Source organism: Vigna radiata, chromosome 1 (assembly GCF_000741045.1).
Source record: "Vigna radiata var. radiata cultivar VC1973A chromosome 1, Vradiata_ver6, whole genome shotgun sequence".
Classification (NCBI taxonomy): Eukaryota; Viridiplantae; Streptophyta; class Magnoliopsida; order Fabales; family Fabaceae; genus Vigna; species Vigna radiata.
This window is the reverse complement of record NC_028351.1, coordinates 5,033,292-5,056,074: the sequence shown is the minus strand read 5'-3', so window position 1 is coordinate 5,056,074 and position 22,783 is coordinate 5,033,292. Positions and strand designations below refer to the sequence as shown.

At 35.6% G+C, this 22,783-nt stretch overlaps 1 protein-coding gene, 1 long non-coding RNA gene and 1 pseudogene across 5 annotated transcripts; 2 read left to right on the top strand and 1 right to left on the bottom strand.

Moving 5' to 3' along the window:
• The first annotated feature begins 7 nt into the window (after positions 1-7).
• Positions 8-4,199, top strand: LOC111241890. Its single transcript, XR_002668285.1, has 2 exons — positions 8-663; positions 1,926-4,199. It is a non-coding gene; the product is annotated as an uncharacterized LOC111241890 (long non-coding RNA).
• Positions 4,200-4,452: 253 nt separating this feature from the next.
• LOC106756193 lies at positions 4,453-14,392 on the top strand (annotated as a pseudogene).
• Positions 14,393-19,596: 5,204 nt separating this feature from the next.
• LOC106773886 (kinesin-like protein KIN-13A) lies at positions 19,597-22,386 on the bottom strand. 4 transcript variants are annotated; one of them, XR_002668284.1, is made up of 5 exons: positions 22,010-22,386; positions 21,684-21,916; positions 21,405-21,459; positions 19,944-21,276; positions 19,597-19,863 (listed from the first exon to the last, which is right to left on the bottom strand). XR_002668284.1 is itself a non-coding variant. In XM_022782471.1 (5 exons), the coding sequence occupies exons 2-4, from the start codon at positions 21,849-21,851 to the stop codon at positions 20,259-20,261; spliced, it is 414 nt and encodes a 137-aa protein (XP_022638192.1). In that variant the 5' UTR covers positions 21,852-21,916; positions 22,010-22,376; the 3' UTR covers positions 19,597-19,863; positions 19,944-20,258. The 4 variants fall into 4 exon arrangements, 1 of the variants encoding a protein (XP_022638192.1); XM_022782471.1 differs by lacking the exon at positions 21,405-21,459 and having other exon boundaries at positions 19,944-20,288; positions 21,061-21,276; positions 22,010-22,376; XR_002668282.1 differs by having other exon boundaries at positions 19,944-21,459.
• Between the last annotated feature and the right edge of the window lie 397 nt (positions 22,387-22,783).

Sequence of the window (22,783 nt, the reverse complement as noted above, 5' to 3'; positions counted from 1 at the left end):
TCTAGCACATATGTATCCCATCAAATGTTACATGTATTTTGTTGGATAAAGAGAATGAATGAATTTGAAATTATTTCTTTTAATTTCAATATGATGATTTGTAATTACAAACNTTGGATTGTCTGGAAAGTGGAACATAAAGAACATTAACTAATTTTTTAATCCTTTTATTGGGTCTCTAAACCTGACCGTTCGATAAGTATTCCCATTATATGTTTGCGGATGTGCATGCAGAAACTTCATTATATGGATTCTACAACGCATGGTCATGTTTCAACCATGAAATTGGGAAGAATGAATGTTATAATTATCCTGGAAAAGGATTCTTGATTTTATGTCTTTAAAATAATTTGCTGAGCTGTTCATTTAACTGTTTCTAGGAGTTTCAATGGGGAGGATTCTTTTAATATTAAGCTCCATCCATATTTTCTCTCTGATACAAATGAATGTCACTGTCACCATTTCCTTTCTTGTGCCCATGTCATTATGTTAGGGCTGCATGGAATTTTCCTTATGTTATTAATATTTANGCATTAGGGTTCTTGACAACTTGAAAGATTATGCTGTAAGAGCCCTTGTGAATGCTGTTGATCATCTAGGAACGGTTGCATACAAACATTAGATGTCTCAACCATGGATTTGAAGGTCGCTACCATAAATCAGGTAATTACAAGTTTTTTGAGATACCGTGCTTTAGAGAAAAGGAAACAAGTGCCCTTGGAACATTCGATAAGGAAACAAAGTATTTCAGTATTTATTTAGAAAAGAAACATATATTTCAACCTTGCAAGCTAGATTCTGTAAATAAAAAGGTGCATTTCAGTCCTCACATCCAGATTGATGCAATTTAGGTATTCTTAGGTTCTTTTAGGTTTTGTTTACGCTTCTTCATTCTTTGCTGAATTCACTCATCTCTTAGCTTTATTTCCTTAGATTAGAGTTGTCAAAAGTAATTTTAGCTTTAGATTTAGGTAGATGTAGTTCTAGCATTGATTTTTGCAGTCTTTAATTCAATTCAATTAAGCAATTTTTGCATAGTGATGAGTAGCAAGTCAATATTAGCAAATTCTTACCTCTAGAGAGATTTTGGCCCTTTTTTTTTGCCTTTCTTGTGTGATAACATGCATGTTTAGTTTCATTCTGACTTTGTAGTGATTCTTGTTGGTGTGCTTGCTTTTGGTAGACTTTAAATATATGATCTATGCATTTTTTTCATTTTCAGCCATATCCAATTTATTTTAACCATTTCAGTTCTTACCATTGCATCTTCTTTTGAGCCTTAGTCTATTTTCTTGTTTCCATCCATTTTAANCCTTTTCCCCAACCATTAATCAGCCCTTAGAAGCTTGTGAGAGGTAGGGAGAATCTAGAATTTGGTAACTGTATGAAAAGAGTAAGGCTANAGGTGATAAATAAAAGAAAAATGTTCCGAAAAATTGTTTGGTTGAAAAAGAAAGAAACGGGTCTGAGAAACAATGAGAAAAATAGAAAAGGAATTGAAAGTGAGACCTGAAATGAGTGTCAGAGAAAGAAAACCAGAGAGAAAGAAAGAAAAAAAAAAAATCAGCTGGCCAAAGTTTGAGAAATAGCTTATATTGAGTTCTAGGTTTCTCCCTTTTTCTTCACACTTCTCTACTTCATTTCATTTGCCTTTCTTTACTGATTTTCATTCCATTCCANTTACATTACAAGCTAATTAAAGATCTGGTGATTTAGATGAACCTTGAGTCAAGTACTATCATTTAGAATCCTTTCAAAGTTGTGAATTGAAGTTGGCATTGNATGATTGAGTGAAACAGGATTGACCCTAAACACTTGAGTGATCTGAGTGCATACACTGCATCATGTGAGGTTGAGACTGAATGCTACTCTTCCAAATATTTTCTTTGCTGATTTTGATTAAAGTTGAGTATTCTTTTGTGCAGTTCATGTTCATTAATGATTGGGTAGACACCTAATTCTTCAATTATTGGTGTGAAACTGGAGATCATAGGTTGGTTTGCTAGAAAGTAAATGTTTGTTTGTGAACGTGAACTGTCACTGGGCATGACTGCTGGTCCTGGTTTTAGGATTTGAGTGATAGGCTGTTTTTGGTGCTGTGTGGGTGTATACCACGAGAATTATGTGTTAAGTTATGTGTGCACATTAGAGGGTGGTTTACTTGTTATATTGAAATGCTGCTTGTTGTCAATGTATGATCCAGTCACTGTTTTATTAAAAATTAATGCTAGTTTGATAAGTAAATGAGTCTTAATTGGTGGTAGTGTTGTTTGTTTCTTGGAATGTATGTAGGCAGTGCATGTTAGACAGAATAAGGTCTCTTTTTGAGTGGGTAAAGGCACACTTGCTTTTNGTTACTATAGTTAATTTGTTAGATCATTATCTTATAATTGCTTTGCTGTTTTTGTTTCCTGCTCACATGTTGATCGATTGGATGCATCATTCCCTTAATTGTTGATCTCAGTTTGGGGTAGTCAGATTATATTTTAGTTGAACTTGAATGGCTTGCATGAATTGAATATGTATTGCTTGATAGATCATGAAACTGATGGTTAGGAAATTATTTCTTGGAGTAAAAAGAAACTGTGAGTGTAAGGGCAGCAGTCTGGTAGGTGAAATCCCTCATAGTTTCGTTGCTTTTGACTTTTACTGGTGTTGGAAATTGAGTCTGAAATTTCTGGTATGATGATTGAGTGTAATTTGCTTGCTGTCGCTGTTCTGGAAACTGTTTGGTTGGTTGCAGTAGTGTAGAATTATGTGTACCTTGGTGGGTTAAGACTTGTCAGGTATGTCTGTGAATAAAGGGAGTTGTAGTTTCATGATCAATGTTACTTGCAATCAATACATGATCAATGCACTGTTTCATTGAAATAAAATTCTGGTTTATTTAAGTATGTGAATTATAGCTGATTGAATACTTGAGCGTGTTTTGATCAATGTCCTTGACAGGAGTGAAACAGTTTTGGGATTTAAGATAATTGGAGTATGTTATGATGTTTTCTATTGTGTAGAGACTGGTTATTTATGCTAGTGGCCTTTTTGCCTAAAGTGATGGAAGGAGAGTTGGGTGTTGGAATAAATTGATTGAGTTTGTTTTTTTGTAATTACCTATGTTCTTGCCTTTAATTCCTTGCTCGTGAATGTAATGTTGTGATGGTATGTGTTTCATATGTGATGGATGGAAAGTGCGTGTAATTTTTTATTGTTATAACTGATGCTTTAGAAAGAAAGTTGGGCTGATTAGTGGTGAGCGTTGCGTGCTCAATGTAGATCCATTATATTGTTTGTTTTCTTTGTTCAAGCATGGATTGGAAGCTGGCACAGGTTGTGAAATCTGATGCGTGTTTTGAATAAGAGTAGATGTCTGAAAATATTTTCTTGCGTAGTGGTATTTGTTGGAATTACTTTATTGTAGAGGCAACTCTCTGGATTAATGTTGTTGGTGCAGTGATATTTTATGGTTAAAAGCAGTTTCGGTATAGTAATCTATGCTTTAAGTCTTGAAGGTGCAGTGTTGTTTTGAGTATAAGTTGGGGTGTTTTCGGTGATCTTTGTTATGTGCAGCATTAAAAGTATAGTTGGAGTATAAATGTGTTGGTTGCTTTCGGTGCTTGGCATAAAATGGTTTGTGATCATTGTTTAATCAAAGAAAAACAAAAGAAAATGGGGATTGGGGTTAGGGAGGAATCATGTATCTGTGGTGAGAAGTAGTTTTCACGGTGCACAAATAAATGAAGAGTGGATTTAGGTGCTTTGGTCCAGGCCAGCTGCCGGAGTTTGACAATGCAAACTTTGGTAGAAGCTGCTGGAATTGGTTTGAAGTGATGGACTAGAGTAGAACCAGCTGCTGGAGTCAATGCTTGTAACGGTGCAATGTGTCTTTTGATGTAGTAGTCATTAGATAACTATTTGAATTATTTTAAGTCTTAGAGAACCTTATTTCAAGAGCTAACGCAAGAATAAGAGTGGTGAGGCAGTGTTAATTGGTTGGACAGTTGGTGAGAATTCAGTTTCCTTTTGGCTTGACTTGGTGCTTACTATTTTGGCTATTTTAGTTGGTTAAGTTAATGGTTTCTGCTGGAAGCCGTCGCATGGGAATAACTAGAGTGTGGTGACTATTTTGGGTTTGGGGAAAANCGTTTATCCTGCGTTGTGATTGTGTGTTTTGTTGAAATGTTAGGAAACGAAACTTGCATAAACTATGTGTGGTATATACACAATTTTGGACAGTTGACAAAATTGTTTTTTAAGGTTATCCTATGGTTTGNATAGAAGTCCGTAAGGAGTGTACTGGTGTAAGATTGTGCAAGCATCAATACCCATGCAAAATGAATTGGACTTGTCAAATGTCTGGAATGAGTTTATAGTGCTAAACTATTTAAGAGAAAATAATCTTAGAAGACTTGCTTTTTTATTGAGGAATCTTTATTATTGACCCTAAAATTTTGGTAGATGGGGGTTCTACATATTTTCTTGTATTTTTCTGCCTTGGTTTTATATCTCTGTAACCTGTATATCTGCAGGATAACAACAATAGATGCTGTCATTATTACTCATTCACATGCTGACGTAATTGGAGGTCTGACATGATCTTTAATAATATTCTTTGGATAATTAATATCAATACGACATGTATATGCTTGGCTCAAGTAATAAGAAATGTAATTGGTAATATAAACAAACTCTGCTGCTTTCTTCTACCCAGGTCTTGATGATCTCAGAGATTGGACAAACAATGTTCAGCCTCATATTCCAATATATGTAACCAAACGAGACTTTGAGGTCCTCTTCCATGTGCTTTCCTTCTAAATCCAAGTTATTAATTTTACTTATTGCTTGTTATCTGTATGTGTACGTTGTAAATTTTATTTCTGTGTGAAAGGCCTCCTGCACATCTATGTATCCTTTTTAAGAAATTAATGCACACTGTAAGAAATCTTGAATTTGTGCATATTGATGTTCATTCTTTCTCTGGGATTGCCAAAGTATCCCCAACTGATGTTATTGAAGTATATATATATATATTTATATATATATATATATATATATATATATATATATATATATATATATATATATATACTTAATGCTAATGAATCTCTGCATCCGCTTTAACATTTACTCCACAGGAATTCATTTGAAGTTAGAAAATATTTATCACTAGTTGCAAGAGTAGGGTTAAAAGGTGGATTTAACTATTGAAATATGAGGAAATTTTGTACACGGACTGAAGATCAGTACCATTATTAGTCTTAACATCTTCAAGTGGGGTGTTCTCGTACTTTGTCCCTTGTCAACTTTTTTCTCACTTATTGCTCAATCAATTAATTTCTGGCGTGTTCCTTCTTGTGGACTGGGCTTGGCTCTAATTTTTTTTTTCTTCTATTATTGTACTTCAGATTACCCCATTACCAGTTTGGCACGGCTAGAATTATGGGTCTCTTGGTTTTCGGTTTGGTAATATCTGATACTTTAGGTAATGTTTCTACTTAAGTAGAAAAGTATTTGCATATGATTCAGTTCAGCCTTTTCATCTATTTATGTGGGCTGATTTTGTCTCTAAATTTGCAGTGATGTTAGTGAAATTCCTGAAGAAACTTACCCACTTCTAAAGGACTGTGAAATTCTAATCCTGGTGATATACCCTCCCATCCTTTTTATCTTTCCACAGCTGTGCTTTATACTTACATGAAATAACTGTGAGTGCGTGTATGATTTCTCCCTCACTCACAGTGTTTGATTCCACAGGATGCATTAAGACCTTATCGTTCTACTTCCACACATTTTGGACTTCCAAGGGTAATAAATTAACAATCAGCTTTACATTTGCTTAAACTTTTTCTTTTAGGAAGGAGATTTATTCTGATCTTCCATTTCAGGCGTTGGAGGAAGTGCGGAAAATTCAACCCATAAGAACACTTTTTACTGGTAAGTTTAGCTTAAGTCCTCTAGTTATCATAATGCTTGCACTACTTTCTTGCCTTAATATGATGGTTCATTAATCATGCATTTATTAAATATCACAATTTAATAATCATAATTGTCTAATTTTCAAACCTATAAAATGGCAATGTTGAACGAACTAGCTGTGCTGCTTTAACCGAAAGGTTTCGAAATGTCTTATATGCCATCCCATTCTCCCACCCTTTTATTGCACCACCTACATGCATAATTGGAAATAATCAATCAAACAAACGCACCCAACTATCTTACTTTACAACCTCTTTTTCATTTTCTTTTTGGCTGGTGCTTAGTTTCCTTCATGCTTATTATTATTATCCTTACTTGAGATTTAAGACTGATAAGAAATATTCTTGAGGGCTTAATGATCCCCCTCATTATCTTCTATTTATAATGAAAATCACAAGAGTACATGGAACACCAAGAGTCTGCACTAGACTATTAGGTACAGAACTAGGTACAACTCATTATACTTCTGCAGACTAGCCTAAATGATGATACTTATATGTAATGATTCTAAAACTCTCCCTCAAGCTGGTGCATACAAATTGTATGTACCAAGCTTGGAACAAATAAACTCAATCCCCTTAATGACTTAGTCAACACATTGCGAGTTGGTCATTTGATCCAACAAACTCGGTACATATTTCTTTTGACAATAACTTTTCCCGAACAAAATGACAATCAATCTCTATATGTTTAGTTCTCTCATGAAATATTGGATTTGATGCGATGTGAAGGGCAACTTGGTTATCACAATACATCTTCATACTTTGAATGTCACAGAAGTTAAGCTCTTGAAGGAACTGCTTCACCCATATAAGTTCACATGTTAGTGATGCCATTGTCCTATATTCAGCTTCAGCTGTTGAACGAGCCACTACATTTTGTTTCTTACTTTTCCATGAGATAATGTTTCCTCCAAGGAAAACACAATATCCAATAGTAGATCGTCTAGCAATAGGAGAACCTGCCCAATCGGCATCACAATATCCTGATACCTGAAGGCTTCCTTTCTTTTCATATAACAACCCTTGTCCGGGAGCCTTTTTTTAAACATCTTAGGATTCGAATGATAGCATTCCAATGGCAAACACATGGAGCTTGCATGAACTGACTAACCACTCCAACAACAAAATATAGATCCGGCCTTGTAATAGTGAGATAGATTAGTTTTCCAACAAGTCTCCTATATCTCTCAGGGTTGGAAAATAAGTCACCTTCTTCGGTTGTTAATTTTTGATTTAGGTCCATAGGACTGTCAACCGGTCTATAATCAATCATGTCTGTTTCTTGCAAAATATCTAGGGCATACTTCCTTTGGGAGATTACAACTCCATCTTTTGACTGAGCTACTTCAATGCCTAAGAAGTATTTGAGGCTTCCAAGATCTTTGGTTTGGAAATGTCTACACATGTACTCCTTTAATTGAGATATTCTAGCAGTATCATTTCCTGGAATAACTATATCATTAACATACATGATCAAGTAGACGAATGATAATAAAAGACTGAATGATCTGCTTCACTGTGTTTTAACCCAAATTTTTGAACAATTGAGTTGAACTTTCCAAACCAAGCACGTGGAGATTGCTTGAGCCCATATAGAGATCAGTTCAATTTACAAACCATACTAGACTCCCCCTGAGCAACAAACCCAGGAGGTTGCTCCATATAAACCTCTTCCTCAAGATCACCATGAAGAAAGGCATTTTTGATATCCAACTGATGAAGTGACCAATGATGCATGGCTGCCATGGTGAAGAACAATGGTAGTCATCTTTGCCACGGGAGAAAAGGTGTCACAATAATCAAGACCATAAACCTGAGTGTACACTTTTGCAACCAGTCGGGCTTTGAGCCAATCAATGTCACCATTAGGGTCGACTTTAATTGCATATACCCATCGACAACCAACAACCTTTTTGTCTGGGGGAAGTGGCAAGCTCCCAAGTATTATTGTGGTCAAGAGCATGCATTTCGTCAATTGTGGCTTGTCACCATCTAGGATGATCAAGTGCTTCTTTCACATGTTTAGGTATAGCCACAGGGGATACTGAGGATAAAAGGGAATAAAAGGAGGGCGACACTCTGTGATAGCTAAGAAAATTATAAATGAGATGAGGGTTTCGAGTGGAACGAGTACCTTTTCTGAGAGCAATGAGCCAACCAGAATCAGCTTCACCAGGAGGTGTGACAGGAGATGGGGACGAAGAAGAATTTGAAGGAGGAGATTCACCATTTTCTGGGAGAGGACTGCCCATGGGGGTACTGTGTCAGGAGAATATGTGGAGAGGAAGGTTCAGGAGGACTTTGAGCATGACTTGAATTGACGGGGACGTTGGAGATATTGGACTCAACCACTGGAAGAGGAAGGACCTGTTGGAGGATATGAACATCTTGAACAGATGGAGAGAAGAAAGGTGTCTGTTCAAAGATCGTGACATTAGCAGACATGTAGTACTTGTGGGTTTCAGGGGAATAACACCAGTACCCTTTTTGAAGCCGAGAATAGCCCAAAAAGACACTTGATTGCACGAGCGGAGAGCTTGTCTAGCCCTGGAGACATGTCGTGAACAAAACACACACAACCAAAAACGCGAGGAGGGGTGTGAAAGAGAGGATCATTGGGAAAAAGAATGGAGAAAGGGACTTTATTATTGAGAGAGGAGGATGACATCCTATTAATAAGAAAAAATGCAGTTAAGATGGCATCCCCCAGTGATGAACAGGAATATGGGCTCCAAGCAAAAGGGTACGAGCAGTTTCAACCAAGTGTCTATTTTTTCTTTCGGCTATACCATTTTGCTGGGGTGTATGAGGACAAGTGGACTGATGCAAAATACCATGGGAGTTAAGGATTGCAGAAAAAAAGGATGAAAAATACTCTTTAGCATTATCACTTCTTAAGATTTTAATCAATTGATCAAATTGGTTCTTGATTTCATTCAAAAATGAGGTGAAGATGGGTAACAATTCACAGAGCGATCTTTCATTAGATAAACCCAAGTACATCGAGAATACTCATCAATAAATGTAACAAAATACCTAAAACCAAAAGAAGAGACGCGACTAGGTCCCCAGACATTAGAGTGAATGATAGAAAAACTAGAAGTACACATTGATTGAGACCTTTTAGGAAAGACAAATCTAACATGTTTTTCCTAGTTGACAACTACATTCTAAAGTCTGAAGACCATTAAGTTCAGGACACATCTTTTTTAACTTTGACAAGTGGGGATGGCCAAACTAATCATGTAACACTTTAGGGGAAAGAGCTGCAGCACAGGATATCCGTGGACGAGATCCAAAATGGTATAAACCTCCAGCTTCATATCCTTCTCCAATCTGTCTCCCCGAGCCACGCTTCTGTATTACAGAAGGTTTTGAATCAAAGGTTATTTTACAATGTAACATTTTGGTTAACTGACTTAAGGAAATTAAATTGAATGGACAGTTAGGGACAAAAAGAACAGATTTCAGAGTGAGAGACGGAGACAGGGAGACTTGACCGACTCCCTTTGAACAAGTTTTGGAGCCATTTGCAAGGGTAATAAAATGGGGTTTTTCTTGGAGGGAAAGGGTTGAGAACAATGAGGTATTACCAAAGATGTGATCAGAAGCACCTGAGTCAATTACCCATGAATTGGGACCTCCCATGGAATGAGAAATGCAGGCGGTGGACGTACTTGGGGATTGAGATGATTGCGCCAAGTTGTTAGACTTCAATTGCAGATACTCTTCCTCAGTGAACTTGGAGTTGGAAGTGGAAGTGTCGGCCTTAGAGATATTGGCTGCTTTTGAAGGAAACCCATGCAAGAAGTAGTAGTTTTCTTGGGTGTGACCCACTCTCTTACAATAAGTGCAATGTGGACGTCCCCGACCTCCATGTCCTCCTCCTCTAGTACCACGTCCTCCTCTTCCTCGTGTGGCAACCATGAAAGATGGTTCCAATGTTTCATGAGCTTCCTGAGATTGAGGCACTAGAACACGAAGAAGACGTGTGGTCAAGGCTTCCAAGGAAGGGACCTCATGGCTTGTCAGGAGTTGATCTCTGATGTGATTCAAATATGGATGCAAAGGATGGAGGATCATCACCATATAATACTTGTCAAGCTTCTTCTTGATGTCTTCTGAAGATTCCACTTCCAAGAACATTCTCAACTCTTCCACAACTGCTTGGGCTTCAGTCATGAAGGAGACCCTATCATGGTCTGTCATTTTGAGACTTGCAAGTTTGTTTGTTGTATCATAGAGACGTTGAATATCATTAGCATAGATGCTTTGAGCTTTCTTCCAAAACGAGTGACATGTTTTGAAGGCTCTAAGAGATATCAAAAGTCGTGGTTCCATAGACTGCCATAATAGGGCACACAGCTGGAAATTTGCTTGTTTCCATTGTTTAACTTTTTCAGACGGTACTTGGCTTCCATCCTGCTCAAGGTGATCATAATGTCCTTGACCGAGAACCACATTTCCACGGCAGCAGACCAAGAGAGGTATTTCTTTCCGTTTAGGTTTTCGGAAGTAATTGAGGGACTTCTAGAGAAAGAAAGAACACTTCCAGACGCCATTGTTGATAAAAATAGGAGAGGAACCAGAAAGGAGCCAGAAAACCGAGAGGAACTAAAAAACCCTAGGGGGTTCTTAGGGATTTCTTCAAGGGGAGCTTCTGGACCTCACTGAGGCAGGGTTTTGAGGGGCAGAACAGAGAGAGGAGGTCCAGGCGACGACTATGTCGCGGTGACTTTTCGGCGGCAAGAGGGCAACGCGTAAGCTGCACGCGCCTGTTCGCAGCGCACAAAGACGCGGCACATGGCGGAGCGTGGAGGAGATTCAGGCGAAGCCACTGATGGGGTTGGTTGTCGCGTGAAGAGGCAAACCAGATCCAGTGGTCGCCGGATGGAACAGTGACGACTGTCGACGGCGGATGGCAGCGGACAGATGCGACGGACAACCAAGTTGAAGAACTTCAAACTGCAGTTAACAGCTGTAGATAGTGGCGAGACAGCCGTGGACGACGGCGAACGGCACCGAACAGGTGCAAACAGCAATGACAGTGCTGGTGGACAACTGAGGACGGAAACCAGAGCAGGATGAACCTGATACCAACTTGAGATTTAAGACGGATAAGAAATATTCTTGAGGACTTAATGATCCCTCTTATTATCTTCTATTTATAATGAAAATCACAAGAGTACATGGAACACAAGAGTCTGCACTAGACTACTAGGTACAGAACTAGGTACTGAACTAGGTACAACTCATTAATTATTCTGTAGACTAGCCTAAATGATGATACCTCTGAAATTTAGAAGAAATAGGATAGTTTCTTATTATTATTATTATGAGGTTATTAACCTCTATAAATATACATGGGTTAGCTGCATATTTTAGGAAATGAAGACTGCTGATTCTAAGAAACAAATCCCTATGATTACGGGATTAATTAAACATAAATGCTCCTGATAAAAAACTGTTGCATGAATACAGCACATCAAATAAAGACATCCTAAGATTACTCCACGTCAATTACTACTGCACAAATCACGGTTTTTGACAATACCTATATGTAATGATTCTAACATCCTTCACTTTCATTCTTTTAAAGGATGATTTCATCACATTTATGCATAATATATTTCAAGAAATGGGTGAAAAAAGTAACAACATAGGTGAGTAAAAAAATTGGGTTATATGTTCTCCCGTCTGGTATATAAACCAGATTAATTTTCTCAATTATATTACGAATTAATCGCTTGGTTTTTTCTACACAATCCATGAATAATATGTTAAAAAGTGAAACCATCCTAAAATAAGACTGATTTTATTATTCTCAATTATAAAAGATACATTCTCATATCCTCTATTTGTAATAATCTAATTCTATCAAAAAGAAAATAGTAAAATTAGGAAAACAAAATAAAATAAAAGTTTATATAAAATTAGGAAAATTTTAAAGATATTTTCTCTAATTACAACAAGTGGTTTCAACCTTGTGAGAGTTTCAGTATTTATATATGCTAAATTCAAACACCAACCTTCTGGTTCAAACAGATTTTCTATACATGTATTCCTTCTCAATTAGGTTTGTTTTTGCTATTCTGGTTTAACTAAAGCAGGAAAAATCGGTTACCATTTATGTCAATTTCTAATTGAGTAGTTATCAAAACTTGTTGGGATGTATTTGGAGCGCTTCAAATGGGAATCCAATCATAGTCCGTCCTTAAAAGTAGTAAAACTTATGTAAGTAACTGCTAATGTGTTAAATATATTCCAGTTTAGTCACTAAGTTGGTATACTTTTCTAGCATTCAGTGACCAATTTGATGGATTTTTCAATACTTGAGGGACTATTTTTCATGATTTATAATGCTTGGAGAATTACTTGTATATCTTTCCTTCTTTAGGGGCCACTTAGGAGACAGAGTAATGCTCTAGGGATGAAATTGAGGGATTATTCCATGCTTACTATGTCTGATTGGTTGTGATTGGATGACCATGTATAAAATTACAATGTTAGTGCGTATATTATTTATTATTATGATATATGGTTTGGAAAATCCTTAGTCATACATGGCGTGTGATTTCTGAATGTATAAAACAGTGCTCGCTTCTTAATAATTGGAATGAATGTATTTTCAAATTGAAAGGAAAATCCCTTGCCCGCAAGCAAATAAAAAAGATGAAGAGAAAAAAGGGTGGAAATAAATAAAGAAAACAAGAAAGAGTTTTAATACATTAGCTATTATACACCGGTTATGTCTATAGTAGATCTCTATAGTTGGTATCTAGTTTGTATTACGGCATTTTCCTTTTGGCTCCATGACCAATTGGCCATAATTTCATTGATGTTATAATTCTTCAAATATAACACTATAGATGACATCATCAAGAAAAACCTATTTGTTTATGTTTCAATTATAATCAGTGTTTAATTTTATGGTTAGTGTGTTTCTTTGACATGTTTGTATTCTTTCATTTTTTTTTTTCTCTCTAGTCTGCACTTTTTATTTTTATGTGCGGTTTTTATGGCATGCAATTTTAATCTGCATCAAGTGTGATATACGAACAAAGAAGGAACTTATTTTATTTATTTTTGTCTCAATAGTTGAAGCTACAATTTTATGATCAGATTTTAACCATTCTGTTTGAATATGAAAATTGTTCTTGTAGTAGGGTGGGAGAACTTCTAATTGCCTGTTTTATCTTTCAATTCCTCCTAATATATTTAAAGATGCTGTAAAATGTGGAAGCTTGTCGGCTTCTTCTGGTAATGGTTGGACCAGGGTCATTGTTGAAAAGCCTTTTGGTCGTGATTCTGAATCTTCAGCTGCATTAACAAAAACACTCAAGCAGTATCTGACTGAGGATCAAATTTTCAGGTTATCCAACTAACACTAATCATCTTCAACTTTAAGATTGTAATGTATATTTTATAAAGTGGGAAATATTATATAGGATTGACCACTATCTTGGGAAAGAGCTTGTGGAAAATCTTTCTGTCCTCCGATTCTAAAATCTCATCTTTGAGCCATTATGGTCAAGGCAGTATATGAGAAATTTACAGTTAATATTCTCGGAAGATTTTGGCACTGAAGGACGTGGCGGGTAACTTTTGTTCCTTCACAACTTTTACACTTTCTTTTCCATTTCCATATTATTAGGTATTTTGACCATTGAGTGCCCAACCCCCACACTGCTGAACTCCGCCATGACCTACGACGAGGTGTTCGTGGAGTGCAGCAAGAGCTTTGTCAATGCCTTGCAGGTTTCCTCTCTTTTATCTCTTATCTTTTCTTTTTCTTGTTTTAATTTCAGATCTGTGTTTGTTTGGTTGACATTGTTTCCAGCTTCCAGTTTCCTTCTCAATTAGGTTTGTTTTTGCGATTTTGGTTCCTTCTCAATTAGTTTTTTTTTTTTTGCAATTCTGGTTTAGCTAATGCAAGAAAAATCAGCTATGCTTGACAATGACGTAAGAAGTATAAGGATTCTTGTGTTGTGCGACAACTATGGGATGGAACTATTAGTAAAAGAATTAAGATGCAGAGAAAAGCTATTATGTCGGCATAAAATTTGTTTTAGCTTTTTAGTTAAAAGTAAAGCTACTGGAGCTAGATGGTTTTAACATGGCTGGCCAGATAGATAAAACACTGTTAAGGAAGGACTTATTATTCCATTAAAAACAGAGCAATGCTATCCTCCATCTGATTTTTTAAATTGTCCGGTTTTTAGATAAATTTTGTTTTTATTTACAGTCCTTCAATTAATTTCTCTTTTACCAATTATACCTTATGTTTCTTAATTTTTAATTAATTTACTCAAGAATTTATTGTAAGATGAGAAGAGCAAGGAATAAAACAGGAAACTCCACTATTTTATTAAAAAAAAATAGTTTGTGTTTGCATAAAATCAGATAAAATCTTAAAATACTCTTGCATCTCCATTGAAATATATATATATATATATATATATATATATATATATATATATATATATATATAATTGTTTGTGTTTGCCTCCTTACCACATTTCTCTTAGCCAGTTTTGTGTGTAGTGGTGGACTTTTATTCTAATTAATTCGTTCCAGAAATACAAATATCATGAATTCATTCCTTTGTATTCTTCTTGGGTGTTTTAATTTTTGTCTAGCACATATATATCCCATCAAATGTCACATGTATTTTGTTGGATAAAGAGAATGAATGAATTTGGAATTATCTCTTTTCATTTCAAAATGATGATTTGTAATTACAAACTTTGGATGGTCTGGAAAGTGGAACATAAAGAACATTAACTAATTTTTAAATCGTTTTATTGGGTCTCTAAACCTGACCGTTTGAAAAGTATTCCCATTATATGTTTGCGGATGTGCATGCAGAAACTTCATTATATGGATTGTAAAACGCATGGTCATGTTTCAACCATGAAATTAGGAAGAATGAATGTTATAATTATTCTGGAAAAGGATTCTTGATTTTATGTCCTTAAAATAATTTGCTAAGCTGTTCATTTAACTTTTTCTAGGAGTTTCAATGGGGAGGGTTCTTTTAATATTAAGCTCCATGCATATTTTCTCTCTGATACAAATGAAGGTCACTGCGACCATTTCCTTTCCTATGCTTATGTCATTTTGGGCTGCATGGAATTTTCAATGTTATTAATATTCATGCATTAATAGCCCTTGTGAATGTTGTTGATCATCTAGGAAAGGTTGCATACAAGTTAACTGACCTTCTTGAGCAGCAAACATTAGATGTCTCGACCATGGATTTGAAGGTCGGTACCATAAATCAGGTAATTACAATTTTTGAGTTAGAGAAAAGGAAACAAGTGTCCTTGGAACATTCGATAAGGAAACAAAGTATTTCAGTATATTTAGAAAAAAAAAACATATATTTCAACCTTGCAAGCTAGATTCTGTAAATAAAAAAGTGTATTTCAGTCCTCACATCCAGATTGATGCAATTTAGGTATTCTTAGGTTCTTTGAGTTCTATTTACGCTTTTCTTCATTTTTTTGCTGAATTCACTCATCTCTTAACTTTATTTTCTTAGATTAGAGTTGTCAAAAGTAATTTTAGCTTTATATTTAGGTAGACGTAGTTCTAGCATTAATTTTTGTAGTCTTTAATTCAATTCAATTAAGCAATTTTTGCATAATGATAAGTAGCAAGTCAGTTTGAGAAAGGCAATTCTACTTTCATCTAAACTCTGTATATACATGATCATTTAAGACATGAACATGTATATATAAGTGTATTTGAATGGAACTATATCATGTTACAACATCTTGTTTCTAGTTTATGGTTAAAGATTGAATCTTCATTGTTTCTTCATTGTTTAGGGTGTGATTATTTGACATGCTTAAGAGTTTGATATCTAGCTCATTACTTTCTATGATATTTAAGTTGGTATGAATTAAGAAGTATAATTTTCTGTCAAAAGTTTAAGGGTTTAAGGCTAGAATTACAGTTTACAAGATTTAGGTTTGGAGTTTACAGACTAAAGATTAAGGGTTAGGATTAAGGATACAGTTAGAGTTTACAGACTAGAGATGAAGGGTTAGGGTTAAGGATACAGTTTATTGTTTTGGATTGTTTGAGTTTAGGATTAAGGTTTAAGAGGTTTAGGTTTAGGTTTAGGTTTAGGAGTTAAGATTAAGGATACAGTTTATGGTTTTGGGTTAGCATTAAGATTTATAGTTAGGATTAAGGTTGGAATTTAGGGTTAGGATTAAAGTTAAGCTTTAAGTTTAGGATTATGGTTTATGATTTAGGGTTGGAGTTTAAAATTTAGGATTAGGATTTATGTTGCTATTATAAGGTACTTTTATAATTGTAATATTGTTGTTGAAGGTTTAGTGTTTAAAATTTGGAGTTTGGAGTTTATAGCTTTAGAGTTTAAGGTTTAAGATTAGGAGTAAGATTAGGGTTAAGGGGGTTAAGGTTTATGGTTAGGATTAGAGTTATGGTTTAGTGTTAGTGTTAGGATTGAGGTTTAAGATTAAGATTAGGGTTTAAGGCTAGAACTACGGTTTAGGAGATTTAGGTTTGGAGTTTGACGCTCAAACTAGGGTTTAGGAGGTTTAGGTTTGGGTTTAAGATTAAGATTAGGGTTTAAGGCTAGAACTACGGTTTAGGAGATTTAGGTTTGGGGGTTAAGCTTAAGATTTAGAACTTAGGATTATGATCATGGTTTATGGTTAGTGTTAGGATTTAGAATTTATGTTACTATTATTAGGTACTTTCATAATTGTAACATTGTTGTTTAAGGTTTAGTGTTTAGCGTTAGAGTTTAAGGTTTAAGAGATTAGGGTTATGGTTTAGTGTTAATGTTTTAAGGTTTTATGTTAGGACTATGGTTTAGAGTTTAAGATTTTGGAGTTTAGGAGTTAGAGGTTAAGGTTAACGATACAATTTATGGTTTAGGGTTAGGGTTTATGATTAGGATTGAAGGTTGACGATTAGGATTAGGAATAGGGATTGGGGTGAAGGTTAAAGTTAGTGTTTAAGGGTTTAAGGGTTTAAGTAGGTAGGTTTAGGATTAGTGTTATGATTAGAGGTTAGCGTTATGGTTTAGTGTTAGTGTTTAAGGTTTTATGTTAAGACTATGGTTTAGAGTTTAAGATTTAGGTTTGGAATTTAGGAGTTAGAGGTTAAGGGTTAGGGTTAAGGTTTATGATTAGGATTGAAGGTTGACTATTAGGATTAGAAATAGGGATTGGGGTGAAGGTTAAAGTTAGTGTTTAAGGTTTATGGGTTTAAGTAGGTAGGTTTAGGAGATTAGAAGTTGGGATTTAGAATTTAGAATTAGGATTTATGTTATTGTTGTTTAAGGATTAATGTTTAAAATTTGGAGTTTAGTGTTAGAGTTTAAGATTAGGGTTAAGGTCTATGGTTTTAGGGGGTAAGGGTTATGGTTTAGTGTTAGTGTTTAAGGTTTTGGAGATTTAGGAGTTTATGGTAAGAGTTTAGAGTTTAGGGGTTAAGGGCTAATGGTTTAGGGTTAGAATTAAGGTTTAGGATTGAAGGTTGGTGATTAAGATTAGGGTTAGGGATTGGGGTTAAGGTTTAGGAGGTTTAGGTGGCAAGGGTTAAGGTTTATGGTTTAGTGTTAGTGTTTAAGGTTTAGGAGATTTAGGTTTGGAGTTTAGGGTTAGAATTAAGGTTTATGATTAGGATTAAAGTTTGGTGATTAAGATTAGGGTTAGGGATTGGGGTGAAGGTTAAAGTTAGTGTTTAAGGTTTAAGGCTAGGACAAAGGTTTAGGTTTGGGTTTAGATTTTAGAATTAAGGTTTAGAATTTAGGATAGAGGTTAAGGTTTAGGATTATTGTTAGAAGTTGGGATTTAGTATTTAGGGTTAGGATTAGGATTTATGTTGTAAGGTAATTTTATAATTGTTTAAGCATTAGTGTTTAAAATTTGGAGTTTAACGTTAGAATTTAAAGTTTAAGATTAGGATTAAGACTTGGATTAGGGTTTAAGGGGTAAAAATTAGGATTTAAGATTTAAGGATTGTGTTTAAGGTCAGGGTCATGGTTAGAATTAGGGTTACGGTTAGAGTTTGGATCAGTGCTAAGGTTATGATGAAAAGTTATCATATTCGATTCTTTTTAAGGATGGATCTATAAGAATTCACCTATTTTAAGGTTTAGAAAGTGGGAGAGGAGGTTCTAGGAAATATTTAGTAAGGTGTAAAAGGAGTGTAGTAAGAGTATATTATTTAATCCATAATTCTCTATTGTCATGCCATATGCAATCAACCTAGTGTAGTTCTAAAGCAATTGAGAAAGAGGAAGGATGGATCAAAAGACCCTTGCACCACCGCAAGTATAAAGACCAAGCACCAAACTAGATTCATTTCACTGTCTACGCATCATCATTCATACATCCTCAATGAACATAAATTTCTAAAAGGGCAACTAATAAATACCATTCGAACATACATGTACCAACTCAAAAACATCATATACATAAGTAAGCTCGTCAAAAATTGTGCAGCAATATTAACAACCCAACAAATATGCATTAAAGCATTAAATTTCCTGGACATATCCAAAAATTCATTATAACATCCATGTAATATAATTATATTACAATATCATCCATAATTCAACACAACAATCTCAGTATCAATTCACTCAGACAGTATATTTAGAATATTTATACCTAGTCCAACAGCAACCTTTAACCACAATAATACCTAAACGACATAAAACAATATCTCCAAAACTATAAACTACATTAGCAAATGTCAAACAGCTAAGGACTTTTATGCAGAATATACTGTCAAAACAGCAAGATTTTTATACCGTTACCGTTATTTTGAGAGGTATGAACACAATGTCCCGTGATACGGTATAACCATATCAACGACTTACCCCTTGAGGTGGAGCGGGCTGCGAGTAAATTTGGAACCACCAGGCGCCCAAGGAACTATTATACACAGAAAATAAGAGTTAAATGGGACAATATCTGAGGTGGACTGGATAACAAAACAGGAAATAGAAGGACCAACGAGAGGAGTAACATGTGCAGATAAATCTACTACCCAACGCAAGAAAAACTAAAATATGGGCAATACCTGCCTCTGTGCATATGCTCCAAGGCTTACTGTAGCTTAGGTTATCATTCAAAACAACGCCTTTTTTTCATGGCAACTTTAACATTTGGATTGCAGCAAAGGTACTTATCACAAAGAAGAATATAGATGACTCTTATAATGCCAGTCCCCTCTATCTCAACTTCCATGACGACTCATTCAATATGCCTCTCACCAAACAAAATGGAGATACTTTCAATCGTGAAGTTATGTTTAAAGCAATCGTGTTTAGGATTATTTACAATCATAGACATCAACAAAAACATTCTCAACCATATCTATTTACGCATCATTAATAGAAAAACCTTCATGGTAATGATATTTTCTGGTGGATGTAATATTATAGCCTAGGATAAGTGTTAATGAGATGCGTGACATGTTTACATATGTAAGGATTTGGATGACGTCACTTGTTGTAGGAGGCTTTAGAATCCGATATGAGCCTGTCAATTGTATCAGGATCTTACTGTATATGACATCGAATCAACACAAAGCAAGCTTAACAGAATGAGACAATATACGAGAAATCAAATGCAACGATTAAACCGTTATAAAAATTCCTAATTAAAATATAATAGTCCATACAACAAATAGAAAGGAATTATGGTATGTGCGGATCAGAATTGTGTTACACAGCTCCTAGCAATAAACAAAGAAAATGTAGCCAATGAACGGTAAGGGGAAGTACAAATTATAGCATTCATGGAAGGGAGGCATTGAGAGAAGAAGGGGAAAAGAACCACGTGTTTGTTTTCCTTGAGTGTTTGTTTTCGTCGAACCTATCGCGGAGGTTTGCAGCCTGGAGAAAGGGAAAGAAAATACGAGATTAGAAGTGAAAATGGAAAAAATGGGAAAGGAATGAATGAGTAGCTAATATACCTCGTCGTAGAAGAGGTGTCGATGCACGGCCCAATTAAGAGTGTCTTTGAGGACCCGGTAGTATAGGATCCGAACCATCTCCTTCTGTGCCGCGTGTCGAGCAAGGTACGCCACCGTCGATGCCATGCGACTTTCCCTTCTCTTCTCCTCTCTGCTTTTTCACTTCACTTCTCAGTTAGTTCTTCGGATTGGGAAATGTTGAATCGCAATTGGACCAAACCACCATAGGGCCTTCTCTCGTTTTCCACACTGACTGGGCTTTTCATCTTCATTTTCATGCTTTGGTCCAATTTTTATTTATTCCCTTCAGCTCCGTTATGCATTCAAAATCCAAGCAAACAAATCCCGCATAACCAAAAAAGTGAACATCAAATTATGTAAATTATAATCTCCCATCTTTATGACAAAATATACACTATTCTCCTATAAATAAATGTAAACTATACTTTAACCCTTTTCAAAGAAAACTTCTTTAAAATGATAAATAATTTTAATATTTTAAAATTATTACTTTAAATATTTTAGGATGGAAATGAAATTTGAGATATATTGGTTATTTCATCTTTTATGGCGACAAGTTGATAATTAGGTATTGAAAAGGTCCTAAACAAGAATCATAATAATAAAGATTTATTTTTCGTGTCTTGAAAATATCTTCACGTCACAACCAAATAAAATATAAAATATATAAAATTCTCACATAAAAATTAGAAAAAAAAAAACTAAGACATCGTATATAATCACCGATAGCCTGGCTATTCAAACTAGCACTCAAATAACCTAATTAAAGGAGCATTCCATAAGGAGTGTATGTCATAAAACAGAGCGTCCAATTTGGTTTCGAAAACTGTAAGTCATGGACANATTAGTTTCAAAAATCAGCAAAAATTTGAACAAGTATTTGAAGATTTAAATCTAGTCTGAGAACTTTCTAGAGTTTTCATAACGAACTCGTAAGTACCATGATCTATTTTATAGAATATGACAACGTGTCAAAATCACATGTTGAAGATCTTTTCCCAATAAACTGTGGTAATAGTACTTGAACCAAACTAAGTCAATTGGCTTTCATGAATGAACAGACCATTATATATGATACACCAAATCATATGCATACCTCAGACAAAAGCTCTGTATCATCCATGAAGATCCAAAAGCCCGGATCCAAAATCGCCCCTGAACAAGGAGAATAAAACCCATCCGACCCAGCTACTCCACCTAAAGATTGGGCCGTGGGCGTATATGGCTCTGAACCAGACTCCCCATTAAAATTGAAGTTTCTCATCAACTTCAAAAGCCTCTGCTTCTCCTCAGCAGACTNTGCTCCATAACCCTACAACAACATCACAATCATCTTTGTCACCTCGTGAACTACCATCATAAATAAGAGCAAACATCATTTAGCAAATTCAACCCATACTGCACACTCAATGCATGCTTCTAACTAAAATAAGACCGTACCATAATCATTCCTCAAAATGCAGGACAGCTGAAGAATCATACAGAGTAATATAACCTACATGCAAGTACTACAAAATTTCAACTTACTCAAAACCTTATGACACGCATAGTCAACCAAACTCCACTTTATTAAACAAAGACCAAACACAAAAAATAACAAAAAAATTATCAAAAAAATAAACAAAGAAAGAAAACAAAACGCAGTATTTCTAACAAAAATTAAATGAAATATCGAGAAACTGCAAAATGAAAGAGACTGACGATGCGGATAAGCTACACCTGCATGAGAAGGTTGGGGAGGAGGCGATGATTGATGGCGGTAGAAGCTAGGGGCGAGGCGAGATGCTGCAAGCCGGCGAACTGGAGCCACCGCGCCATAACGGCGTCTCCAGCATCGCTGCCGTGGTCTAACAGAGCGGCGACGGCGGCGGCATTGCCCTGCGGCATCTGGCCACTCGCGTGACGCTGCGAACGTCGTTGAGGCGTCAATTTTCAAGATCTGTGCGCACGAGCTGCACACCGAACGAATCGTCGAAATCAGGACCACGATAGCAACAAAAAAAAATTGAAACGAAAATGAAAAGAGATAAAACGACGAGGCTCACGGGAAGAGCATGAAAGGTGCGAGAATTGAACGGAGAATGCCGGCACAGTGGATCTCCGAAACGGCTGCGATTCAGATCTGAAGCGGCGTCGTTGGAAGGAGTGAGCGCGACGAATTTGATTCCATTTGTTTGGGCGATTATGGCGGAAGAAGGATAATGGGCGAGAAGAAGAGAGAAACCCTCTGAATGGAAAATTTGGAGATTAATAAAACGTTAAATTTCATAATTTAATAATCATAATCGTCTAATTTTCAAATCTATCGGTTACCCTGGCTCGTGCTACTTTTACCGAAAGGTTTCGAAATGTCTTATATGCCCTCCCACTCTCCCACCCTTTTATTGCACCACCTACATGCATAATTGGAAATAATTAATCAAACAAACGCACCTTTTTGGCTGGTGCTTACTTTTCCTTCGTAGTTATTATTATTATTCTTCACTTTCGTTATTTTAAAGGATGATTTCATCACATTTATTCATAATATATTTCAAGAAATGGGTGAAAAGTGTCAATGTAGGTGAGTAAAAAAATTGGGTTATATGTTTTGCCGTATGGTATAAATCAGAATAATTTTGTCAACTATATTAAGAATCGCATGGTTTTTTTTACACAATCCATCATGAATAATATGCCAAAAAGTGAAACACAAATGTTGTAACATCTCAAACAAAACAAAAACCTAAATAAGTGCATATTGGAAAACATTTTGGTGCAAAGTTTATCATAAAGTATGGTTGAAAATGTTCAACACCTAATAGTTAAATAAACTCAAC